This window comes from Macrobrachium rosenbergii, chromosome 12, assembly GCF_040412425.1.
Source record: "Macrobrachium rosenbergii isolate ZJJX-2024 chromosome 12, ASM4041242v1, whole genome shotgun sequence".
Classification (NCBI taxonomy): domain Eukaryota; kingdom Metazoa; phylum Arthropoda; class Malacostraca; order Decapoda; family Palaemonidae; genus Macrobrachium; species Macrobrachium rosenbergii.
Window position 1 is genome coordinate 107,866,853 of NC_089752.1, and position 13,079 is coordinate 107,879,931.

A 13,079-nucleotide genomic window follows, 5' to 3' on the forward strand; every position below is an offset into this window, starting at 1 on the left:
TTGATTCCTCTTCCGAACTCCAAAGCTTCTGCAAATCTCCTGGTGCTTGCTTTTTCCATTCTTATCAGCCATAGCATAACTCTCACCTCGTCTTTTTATGCCTTTTGCTTGTGCTTACGAGATTCACTCTTTTGATATGTATATGTATATGTATATGTATATGTATATATAATATATATATGTACAATATATATATATAAGTATATGTATATATACACATATACATATACTTATAAGTAAACATACATACATGTATATATATGTATATATATATATGTAATGTAATATATATATATAATGTGTATATATGTTTATATGAAACAACTTCAGAGCGATTTGCAATGATGCGAAACTATCTCAGGCATGGTATTTGAATACCCAGTGATTACTTGCTGAAGCTTTTGTGTAAATACAGCTTTCATGCATTTCGGAGCATTTTCCCAGCTGTTCCTTTTCAATCTGTTGTAGCCTATTATACGCACGTTACGATAGAGCATCAGGGCGGTGACCCAAATGTTGTATTATACAATACTGAAACGGGGTCGCTGCCCCGCCATTTTATCTTGTTAGGCAGTTCAGTTACCTCGGAATAGGAGCGCATGGCTACGTACACAGACATAGACCTATTCATTATATATATATATACACACACACATATATATATATGGGTATATATTCATATATTTATATGTATAAATGTATATATACATATATAATATATATATGTATATATATACATATCTGTATATATATACAGTATATAGGCCTATTCACCCACACAAGACAGAGTAGGCTACACCGTCACATTCCAAGCCACCCCACTCTCTCCGTACGATTCTAATTCGTGGCTCTTGCCTTCTTTTTTGCAGCAATATCCAAGAACGAGGACGACGAGGACCTCTCGATTTCGGGAATGAAGATCAACGGCTTCTCCGATGAATACTTAGATAGAATAGAGCCCAACGGAAATATACCAGAAAAAGATTGCGGTAAGTAGGTTACCGTCTCCCAGTGTCTGACTGTTAGTCGTTTTATTTTCTTCTTATTCTTGAATCCTTATTCCCTGTGAATTTCAAGTTGCGGTGCACTGTAGGCATTACTTAGGGTTCTTTGCAGCGTCCCTTCGGCCTCTAGCTGCTAAAACCCCTTTCATTCCTTCTACTGTGCCTCCGTTCAGAATCTCTTCCTTATATCTTACTTTCCACCCTCTCCTAACAATTGTTCCATAGTGCAACTGCTTTGAGGTTTTCTTCCTGTTACGCCTTTCAAACGTTTTTACTGTCAGTTTCCATTTCAGGGCTGAATGACCTCATAGGTCCCAGCGCTTGTCCTTTGGCCTAAATTCCATATTCTCTATTCTGTGAAATTCAAGTAGAAAACAGCATGCTTTCATTTTCTGATTTCATAACTATCTGATACCGACTCGTATTTTTCAGTATTTTAAACGCTGTCAAACACAGCGCAGATTTAGGGAATAGGGGCAACTCTTCAAAATAATCTGGAGGTTTTGGTATTAAGCTATTACACTTCATATAGACAGATTAAAAATGTAGGCTTTCCTTTCCTTCTTTCTGCTTGGCAGATTGCTGGTTCTTTTCAAGGTCAATTAGGTATCTTATTTTAGTATTCTTAAGGTCTGTTGTAAATTGTTCTCTCCCCAATCCAAACCATTCAATAGTATCAGTCAAAATCAGCTAAAATCAGCCAAAACCTGTCAAAATCAGGCAAATCAGTCAAAATCAGTGAAAACCTGTCAAATCAGTAGTATCATCATAACCAATTTTCCCCCCAGAATTGTAATGTCATCTTAAAAATTTACAAATAATGTTCCCAACATGTAACGTACAGTTATCATTTTGTTACCTCAGGTATTTATTAATTTTAAAATGTTATGTTATCCGTATTTTCAGTGATGTACTGAATATGCATCAAGCTAATATTTTGAATTTTGTGTCATTTATACGCTTGTTCCTTCATGCTTAAGTTCTTGTCCCTCAAATGAAACATGTTAAGGCGGGAATCTCGTGCTGAAGATTTGCATGATAGTTATACTGGTGCGTTTTAAAACTAACTGAAAGATAATTCGAAGAGATCTTCTTCAGAATTTGAAAGTCGCCAAGTACTACAGAAAGATGCGCAAAGGCGTGTCCAAAGGAAGAGGTAGTATTGAAACTATTTCACAGTCTTTGCTGCAACTTTCATTTACCAGCAGTGTAAACGCAGTTTGCGGCTGCGCTGAACACCTTTGCTCCCTTTTAACATATTAGTGGTCAGAAACGTATGTCAAGAATATTTAGCCTCCAAGGACTGGCTCTGGGACATTTGTTTGCTTTTAAAATTCTGAATGAAATGAATTTTTCATATGGCGAGGTGTGTATTAAGTCTTTAAACAGACAAATGACCGATTGTAGCGTACAAGGCTTTGTGAACGTAAAAAATGGCTTAGGATAATTTATTCGTAAGAATTTGCCCTAAATTCTAAACTGGAAATTCAAGAGGAAGAACGTTGCATGTTCTTACTTTACAGAAATGTATACCTAGTATGATATAAACATGAAATCGGCATTTATTGGCGTTAGAAGTACTTTACTTCCAGTGTAGAATAATCTTATCTAACTTAGTCTCATAGGTTACGCACCAGACCTGTTTACCAACAGAGATAGTTGATCACGTGACCGTAACTGTTAGTTATAGACCCATATACAGTAGTATTGCTTATGTAAATTTTTAACTAAATATCTTAATTAACGTTTCATTACGTTTACCTGCATTATAGACCATGGAGTATATTTCTTAATACAGTATAAGAGATAGTATAATTAAGATAAAATTATATTTAGAGAGAATGAATGAACTTTCAAGCATGAATTCATCAGTGGGAAAAAACAGGGAAAACGTTTGTTTTGATGGTGTCTCAATTGTTGTCTTACCTATGAGAATGCAGTAATCTTTCCCGGAAGATCGAAGGTGTGAATGACAGCAATAATACGTTGTTATTAAATTTCTAACCGATAAATTGTTCCTCAGGTGGGTGTTTGTGGTTCATATTATTTATATTATACTGTAAGTGTGAAATGGTGGTTTGTCTTGAAAACAAACTTTTTACTCTTTAGCATCGATCTCCTCTCCTGAGTAGAGACTTTGGTTGGTGAATCTCGTGAAGAGTAGAGACCTGTGGTTGGTGAATCTCTTGAACAGTAGACACCTGTAGTTGTTGAATCTCTTGAACTGCAGAGACCTGTGATTGTTGAATCTCCTGAATTGAACAGTAGAGACCTGTGGTCGGTGAATCTCGTGAACGGTAGAGACCTGTAGTTGTTGAATCTCATGCACAGTAGAGATCTGTAATTGTTGAATCTCTTGAACAGTAGATACCTGTAGTTGTTGAATCTCCTGAACTGCAGAGACCTGTGGTTGTTGAATCTCTTGAACAGTAGAGACCTGTGGTCGGTGAATCTCTTGAATAGCAGAGTGCTGTGGTTTGGAGAATCTCTTGAACAGAGATTTAGCTAAAATTAAGGGTCTCAAATTCCTTTTCTCTACTGGGCTGCGTTTCCTGCAGAGGCTCTGGGCTTGTGGTAACTAGGGTTACAGTTTGGTTGTTAATATATGTAAGAAATTAGAGCATAAATGGTTGAATGAGCTTAGTGCACACAAGTGTACAAACTGTTGGAGAAACCATTAACATAGAGTAAAGAGCACGTGGAGCCTCTCTGACAGGGAGCGAGTGTCCTATTTGTAATTTTTTTTTGTGGAGGACGAACGACCTGAATCATTTCTCAGTGAAGACAGCTTCTGATCCAAACATTCTTAATGGCCGCTGTCCAGAATAATCAGTATGTCCAAAAAAAGAAGCCAATGTTTCGTTTTCATGAACTTTATTCTCTCTTCAATTCTCTTGATTGTTTTATAGAAATCTACACTAAAGAGTTTACTTCCTTCACTTAAAATCAACTTTTAACTTTTATAAGGGATCGCTAAATTAAATTTGGGGCCTTTTAATCATACAAAAAATGAACCAGACTAGGAAGGAAATTAAGTATGTACAAAAATAAAAGAGCATTCTTTAACAAAACTATACACAAGTTAATGAGGAGAGTGATGAAATACAAAGACGCTTTCAGCTGGAGAGCTTCCAAATTTATGACCTCGGTCTTTGGATGACCAAAGATTACCTAACTATCTGTCATCAAACTGCAACGGAGCTTAATGTCCTTAATATAAAATAAAATCTTACTGTAATGGCTTCTCCTAGAATAAACAATACAAAGTGCATGGATATGTTTTGAAAATATTTGATACAGTATATAAGAAACAATATGTCGAAGTACTTGTCAAGCGGCTGAATTTCCAAGTGGCCCCAATTGCTAAATATATATAACAAAAATCTTGACTTTCGTTATAAACACAGACTTTCTTGTAGTCCACAAATTTCAGTAACGCCTTCGATACAAAAGAACCTTCAATTAGGTCTGTCAGCTGCGGCTTTGGCTCAAGTAGACCATGGCCTCTTACTTCTCAGATTCCCTTAGACCAGATGAACCTTTTATCCACCTGCATGTCCTGAGGATCCGTATAAAATGTGTGTGATAGTACAAAATGCTTGTTTTCGGGCAGATACCATATGATTTTGGGGGCTTGACTATGACCACATTTTCAGGACAAGTCGTAGTTAAAAGCTTAACTACAATCTCACCCCTCAGAGTAATAGAGGTATCTGTTTACCTTCTGTAAGGGTTATCAAATTCCACATGACACATAGAAAGCTGGACTGCCCACTAAATCCAAGTATGGGAATCCATTTTATTATATGGGAACCAGTTTAGATCTCATAGAAAGCTGAACAGGATTCAAGTCCCCATCTTCAGCCAATATTGTCACCAGATCTCGGAATGTTTCCCCCTTGGTATGAATCAGCTATAGTGAAGACGCCTCGTTCTCATCAACACTGGAGGACGACCCAAAGCCATGTTAGTACTATTCCCGCTACTATCAACCAGAGGTACGGCGTTTATCAGCCAAAGTCTTAACTAACAAAGACCAGGAATGGAGCAAAAGTTAGGAACGTTTGATCAGATCAGTGCCAAAGTTAACGAACACCTGGACGCATTTAAATGGTTTTAAAGGTTTTGACTCCGTTGGCGTATGTACTCGATTTTAATTCACTTTAATGGCCATTTCCACGCGTGCAGCTGTCGATCACCTGCCGACATTCGCACGAGCTGTGTGCTTTCATTCTTCAAAAATCTTCGATGATTGAGCAGTTTTCCTACGAAACTCTGAAACTAGTCAACAAATAGCCCAGTTAAAGTTCTTGAAAATTTCGGGATTTGGGCGGCAGTGGTTGTCGTTGGGAGCCAGGTTTTGATTGATTTATTTTAGTAATTTTAGGTTTCTGTAAAAGAAAACTATTGAGATGGCTAATAGACTGTCCGTCCGCGCTTTTTTCTGTCCGACCTCAGAGCTTAAAAACTACTGAGGCTAGAGGGCTTCAAATTGGTATGTTGATCATCCACCCTCCAATCATCAAACATACCCAATTCCAGCCCTCTAGCCTCAGTAATTTATATTTTTTCCAAGGTTAAAGTTAGCCATGATCGTGCGTCTGGCACCGCTATACTGTATATACTGTAGGTGTCAACAACACAGGCCACCTACGGGCCGTGGCTGAAAGTTTCATGGGTTGCGGTTGAGAGTTTCACACAGCATTTATACGCTCTACAGAAAACTCGATTGCGCCGAAGAAACTTCGGCGCATTTTTTACTTGTTTTGTTTTTTTGTTGCCGTGTGACTTGAGCATAGTGTGACTTCAATATAGACAACAGCATGACGGGAAGATCCCCATTGGAAGTCATACTGGTTCTCGAAATTATACGGCTTGGTTTCAGGGTATTTAAGAAGTTAGAGTTTGGTAGTGTTGAATATCATATCTGAAGGAGAGTAGAAATGAATTGGAGAGGGCCTACGTTTCTTTCTTCTAGAAATAAATGTGCATTTTAGATCTTTTTACACTTTCATACTGAGACTATATATAGTACCAGAATACGTCGCCATATTCCAATCGCCTGTATTTTGGTATATTCATCCAAATTAATTCTTGTGACAATACGATACAGATTCTTATCAGATCATTTTGATAAAGAGAGAGAGAGAGAGAGAGAGAGAGAGAGAGAGAGAGATACTACTTCCCGTTAAACTGCAGTATCTCTTCGGGTAAAGACAAACACAGCGAAGCTGCAGAACTTAATGTGCCAAAAATCGGTTGTTACCCCTTCAAACCCACCCTAGCCCCGTATACTAAATAAAGGGAAATAAAAAGCAAGGAAGTAAAAAATGAGCCGAAGTTTCTTCAGCGCAATCGAGTTAATTTATCTGTCTGTCCGGTGGTGGCCTCAACCACGACCCATAAAACTCTTAGCCGCGGCCCATGAAACTCAGCCACGGTCCTGTCGGTGGTGTCCTATGTTGTTGGTATCTATAAGCGTTGCCAGAAGTACGATTATGGTTAACTTTAATCTTGAATAAAATAAAAACTACTGAGGCTGGAGGGCTGCGATTTGGTATGTTTGATGATTGGACGGTGGATGATCAACATACCAATTTACAGCCCTCTAGCCTCAGTAGCTTTTAAGATCTGAGGCCGGACGGACAGGCAAAGCCAGCACAACAGTTTTCTTTTACAGAAAACTAAAAAGTACTGCAAATGGAACACCCGTGCTTAATTCTATCAAGGTTCCACAAAACAGGACTTGTCTTGGAAAAAGAGACCTTGAATGAGGAAATGGCTCCATAATAACTGGATCTTCAGGCTAGTAGCTCAAAGGAACAGGACTGAAGTGCCAAAACTTTTTCAAGTCAGTCATTTTTATGAAAGAACGCAGTATTTGATGGTGCCAGGAAAAATAGATGACTCAATAACACTTCCACTGCTGGTAGAAATTCAAAGGAAGGGTCAGGGAAATTAAGCTGTAGAAAACGTACTCTTAAGTAACGAAACTTCTACTAGAGAGGTAAGCACAACGCACAGCTACTCTAATCGGTGTGCACACCTTTTGTAAGAGTTAACTGCTGTGGTTTCCAGAGGTGTCCTAGCTAACTAATCCCAAACGCCATCGAAATTATATAGCTCTGTTTCTATTTAGCCAGCTAATCCTGGAAACAGAGGCAGGTTCAGATAAGCATGATCAGAACCTCAGTGTCATATAATTATCAAATTATAATTTTAAAGCTACAGTCGCGTTTCTGTGTCAAAAAGAACCGTAAGAAAGGATAGAATTCTAAGCCTTATACATCCCCACACCTCAGACCAGCAAGTAAAACCCCTGGTGATATAATATAAACAGAAAACGTAAAGGCATGCATCCTGATTTACACCACTGACTGCGTACGGTCGTTAAGGTTTATGCCCCGAGTGTGAAGAGGTCAAGATCTTCAAGGAAGCTTGAGCACTAAACTCTAAGCCAGTTTGACTTATGTTGGGTTACTTGGTATCGAAAGCATAGGCGGGGTGACGTACTCATAAATCAACAAAAGGAAAGGCCCCGTGGTGCCTAATCACATGGCTAACAAGAGAGAGAGAGAGAGAGAAAGAATGAGAGAGACAAGAATGCTCCCCACATGGCCACTAACAACGTAGACAGCATAACAACAAAAATGTGGGGGAAAAGGAAACTGCATAATATTCTTAGAAAATTTCCCAAACCATCCACACTCAAGGCAAGAGCAAACGATGAAAACAAAAAGCCTACAACGAATCACGATCAGTCTTAACAAGTTCATAGGCCAATGAATGACCGAATTTGAAGACCCGAGTTCCACGAACTGCTAACACTGAATAACCAATGAAGGAGCCGCGTACAAAGGGCTGCCAAGTACCAGTTAATCCCTGATTCAATTTGAATGAACAAACAACGATAAATTAATTCTTGGGACAAAACAACATTCAAATGAACAGCTTCTTAAAACGCAAGGTACAGCAGTGAACTGTCGGACAACCTCAAGCTGATTCGAACATGCCGAAGTGCGATACCACTACGACGTAAATTTGTGCAATGTTTGCGGTATTGTGCTTGAAGTAAATAGAAAACAGAACAATGATTGTAATCCGTAAATAAACACTTACAGTATGTTTGAATCTACTGGTCACTATATATATATATATATATATATATATATATATATATATATATATATATATATATATATATATATATATATATATATATATATATATATATATATATATATATATATATATATATATATATAAAATGAGTGTGTGCGTGCGCGCGGGTGCGTATTACTAGCAGCATGCTTCTAAATTTTACTCATCCCTCTAGGTAGTTATGTCGACTGAGTGAGTGTCTAACACATACTGCTGTACTTGAGTTCGAGTCTCTCCACGGAAAGAGAAGTCGTCTCCATTTCTTTTTCATCTGGATTCAACGCTTGTTTTTCATTTCGAATTTACCACGATCAAAGAATTGGCCTTATTCTGACCAGCAAAAGGAATACCATTAGGCCTAACAGAGAGACGAGGGCGTTTTCTTATCATTTTCCACATCCTCCGCTCAACCAGTGTCAACAAATGACGACAAGCCGGAGAATGTCTGCAATGGTTCAGCCGCTGCTATTCAGTCTAAAGTTTAGACTGACTACTAGTAGTATTCTAAACTACAACTTCACACAACAGTGAATAGCTGAGTTTCAAGCCTCAGCCTCTGCTGATCTGCATTAATCTTGAAGAACCAACGAAAGAACGATGGAACGAGAGCTACCAGATACCAGTTATTTCTAGCTTAATGAGACGTCTCCGGTCACTCTGTTCGAATGAATAAACAACGATAGACTCATGCTAGGAACGAAACAAGATAAATTAATGGCTTCTGCTGACTGATCTCAAGGTACAGTGACGAACAGACGAATCCCTTTCTCTCTGACTCATATCAAAACCTTACCCAGCAGAAAACAGAGTATTTTCAACGATGCAAAATATTAAACAACGTGAGAGACGGATGTGACGAAAATAACAACAGTTAATAAAACGCTGACGTGAGCCTTACTCAACTTGAAATATCTACGAATGAGAGGAAAACGAGTGCACTCTGCAAGTTATTTAACCGTAAACGTGGTATGATGGACTTATTGTGAATTTTGAATTTAATAAGTTACAAGAATTGCCCACGGGTCAGCTAAAAATGGAATGTCACAGTGCGCGTACGTACTTGGATGAAAAAAAAAAGACGGGTAGGGTCTTGCATGTGTACAAGAAAAAAGAGAAACACTAACAAAAAAGTTAAAATAAACATAAACAAATCGAAATATTTACAAATAGTGTAAGACTTAGATTCTACTAAATATTAATCCTAAATATCCGAGAGAGGAGTGACGTACAAAAGACCACCAGATGCCATCAAATGCTCCAAGGTGGCATCCAGTTTAAATGAACACAACGGTGGATTAACGGCAGTAACGAATCGGCAGGCGAGTAAACGACCTCCACAGCCGCGGGAAAACAAGAGACTTAGCTTATCTCAAGACAATTGGTAACAGAACATAACACTTCAAACTCACGCAGATTAAACCCCTAGTGAATAGGAGACATACGTGTTAATTCCAACGAATAGAAATACCAAACAAACGAATAATTACAACAAAAAGACAGAGACGCGTTGATTTAACACTAATAATAACGTTAACATGAGCACGGCTATACCTGAAGTTCCTCCATGTGGGAAAAACAAACAATACGAACTCATTTTATCAAATCATAAACTACAATTATATTGGACTTGTTATAACTTTCGAATTTAATTCATCATGAGAATTGCCACCCCATTTCAGTTTTAAACATTACAGCTTCGAAATCATAAGAACGATGAAGAAGAAAAGGGAGAATTATATTATTTTAACGAACTGTCGATTCGGTTTTGTGTACGGGGAGCGAATTGCAACAAGAAATTGCAAACTATAACGATAGCAGGAAAGAGAGGGAGGGGAAAAAATAAAATTGTATTACAGTGCAGGAGAATGTGCTCTGGAATTAATATGACAAATTGCAAAGAGCGAATAACGTGTCACGAAAGACGAGTATCATAAATTGAGAACCGTTAAGAGAACAAACGGCAATTGTGTGTTATGACTGCACAGATGGATGAAAGGAGAGAAGTGGGGAAAAAGGGAAATTTATTAATTAAGGTTCATGCGACTGAAGTACAAACCAGACGAGAACTACAATTTCAAACTACAGTACATGTACAAGGAACAAATTACATCGCATAAGTGTGAAATGGAAGGGGAGTCAGACTGCTACCATGCACGTATTGTGAGTGCACAAAGTAATGAATGGGTATCTGGAGAGAAGGAAACGAGGGTAATGGAATGAAAACTTGTTTGCATAATACAAAAGCTGACTCAGTTTCTTGAAACCTATAGTAGTACCTCTTTCTATTACGATATGTCAGATTCTTTCTCGAGGGCACGGGGAGCTTTCAGATCGAGGTGGGTCATTGAGCTTCAAGCAGTGCTCGTCAGTGGATCTAACAACGCCGTCGGGCTCGTGTGAAAGGTTTCAGTGATTTGAATGTCTTGCAGTTCTCGCGTTTAGTGAGAAAAAGACATGGAACAGATAATAGACGTTTCTGTAGTGCGTTCACATCTGATGCCTCTCCTTGAGTGGTGTCGTATATTCTTGTGTCGAGGCCCTTTTGAGAGGCTCAGCAAATTTATGAATGTGATCGTAGATGTAGCGAAGATCGGAATTTTCTCCATGGTAAAACCCTTCCATGGTTTGTGCCAAGGGTGGCATAAGACTGATTGATCAGTCTTGTACTAATCTAGTAGTCGGAAGAGTGCTATCTGGTACAGTTCTGTGACTTATGATAAAGGTTGTTTTTTTCAGTTGCAACCACAACTGGAATGACACCAGGAGGAAAATTATCTCCTTGAACTTAACTTCCAAAATTATCCTAAGTTTTTTAGGGTTCATAAAAAAATCGACTTGTCCAGGGGAGGGAAGAATACCAATCCATTTTACTAACAAATCGTGAACTGGGGGTACTCGGTCAAGAGATGGCGTGAAAATATAACTGCGATGAAGGCAGTTTATTGACTCAGGAAGGGTTGTGTGCTAAGAACAATGTGCATTTAGCATCCAGTTCTGTGCAAGTTGCCACCTGCAGATGGTCTAAAGTTGAACATCAAGAGCAGGCCAGTTGCTGTTTGCATGCCAGTCATAATTGTCGAAGGTTTGTTACTGGGCACTGTCATAGATTGGCTCATTGTTATGTGCAGTTTGCAAGTGAGAAGTTGGCACTGTCCATCATTGTTTACTGTGGTGGCATAGGCACTGTAGACTTCTTTGGGGATGTTGATGGAGTCATTAATCTGTTATGTCTACAATTAGTGGCAATACCATGGACTAAGGACCCCTATCCTGTTGAGATATCGTTACTTTTAAAGGATCTTGCGGTTTTGAGACTCGAAGGTTCACTCCAATCAACGTCAGATTGACAGGATGACTGAAGTATATCTTAGTTTAACCAGACCACTGAGCTGATTAACAGCTCTCCTAGGGCTGGCCCGAAGGATTAGATTTATTTTACGTGGCTAAGAACCGACTGGTTACCTAGCAACGGGACCTACAGCTTATTGTGGAATCCGAACCACACTATGACGAGAAATGAATTTCTGTCTTCAGATATAAATTCCCCTAATTCTTCGGGATGACTGAACAAATGAATTACCCGTCATGGTAAAAGGGGAGAGGGACAGAAACCTCAAAAGGCTTGAACTTTGGTGATGAGAGGGGAAACTACCAACCATTTTGCAAGGGTCACTGTTGTCTCCTAAGGAACCAAGGCTTTGGCAACACGAAAGTGATCCTTGAGCAAGTTACCAAAGGGTTAGAGAGCACTGGATTTAATTGGCAGAGGCACAGATATTGCAAATGAAGTTCTGAATGATCAGAACTTCATTTGCCATATGCCAAAACAATCCAGGACTGAAGATAACAACATTTTGTGGTCCTAAGAAATACTCGTAGAATGATGTCCACAAGTCTAGTTTGACAGTATACAGGTCGTCATTGTTGGCACCAATGATTACTTTGATGCCGTTGTGCAATCCGGGAGTGCGTACTGAGTTCGCTGTAGTCTCACAGACCAGCGTATTCAACATAATCTCCTAATTTCAGGTTTGTATGCATAACTGTACTACTGCTTCCAAGAGATGGGTTTGTCTTCTTCCATAAAGGCGATTAGCAAAAGCCAGACTAGACATAAACCTAGATGTGCAACAACATGAAAGTTGTGCAAATATCTAGGAACATGTGTTTGTTTGTGTAGGTGAGCATTTGTTTCACTGGACTCTCCATATTATTGTGTGGTCTCAAGGCTTCCTCTGGCATGTGAGTATTGTATAGGCATGTTACATGAGTTTTGGTACTTATGGCATTACTAAATGCCTTCATGCACAAAAAGGTGTTCCACCAGGCATCACAGTTGACATCAAATTTGCAGCATTCTGAGGAAAGTTGTACTACTTCAAAGAACTTGGTTCAAATACGTGATTTCTTAGTGCTGGGACCATGAGTCAGGGTGGCACACTGATGATGCGACTACCTGAACGGTTTGAGAATGAGTTCAGAAACGAATGGTTTATGTATGATGCATAATCTGTATTTGTTATTGTCCTTTGGGTGTATGTGATTAGTCATAACTGAAGTACGTGTGAACTTTTCTTGTCACTTCAGAAGTGTTATAAAGTAGTTTGAGCCCACTTTTTATTTCGATCATGAGGGGCCTGCACTTGTCTTGTTTGTTACACAAGAAAATCGTTTCTTGCAACAGTTACCTGATATAATTTTATTCCTATTGCTGGTTCGAATGGAGTGTTTAAGTATTGTTTACTGGTTAGCCAGGGGAAATTCTTAAGAAGTAGAAAGCATCTAAGTCTAGATTTTTGCCAAGGACCAGGGACACTTAGTAATTGGCTTGGCACATTGGATTACAAGTGATCATCATCCGTGTAGCTCTCCCACAATAGGTAGAATGAGGTGGTGTAATGTACTTCTGTGATG

The 13,079-nt window shown here is 38.8% G+C and overlaps 2 protein-coding genes across 10 annotated transcripts in view; one reads left to right on the top strand and one right to left on the bottom strand.

Annotated features, from left to right (window-relative positions):
- LOC136843853 (inversin-like) overlaps nt 1-13,079 on the bottom strand; it is a 649,403-nt gene that overhangs the window by 249,761 nt on the left and 386,563 nt on the right. The window lies entirely within an intron of this gene.
- Nucleotides 1-13,079, top strand: part of Eip63E (cyclin dependent kinase Eip63E) — a 205,364-nt gene that overhangs the window by 171,076 nt on the left and 21,209 nt on the right. For all 9 annotated transcript variants that reach the window (XM_067112653.1, XM_067112652.1, XM_067112654.1 and 6 more), the window contains one exon: nt 870-989. In XM_067112653.1, the coding sequence (XP_066968754.1) occupies nt 870-989 (120 nt within the window). The remainder of the gene's footprint in view (nt 1-869; nt 990-13,079) is intronic.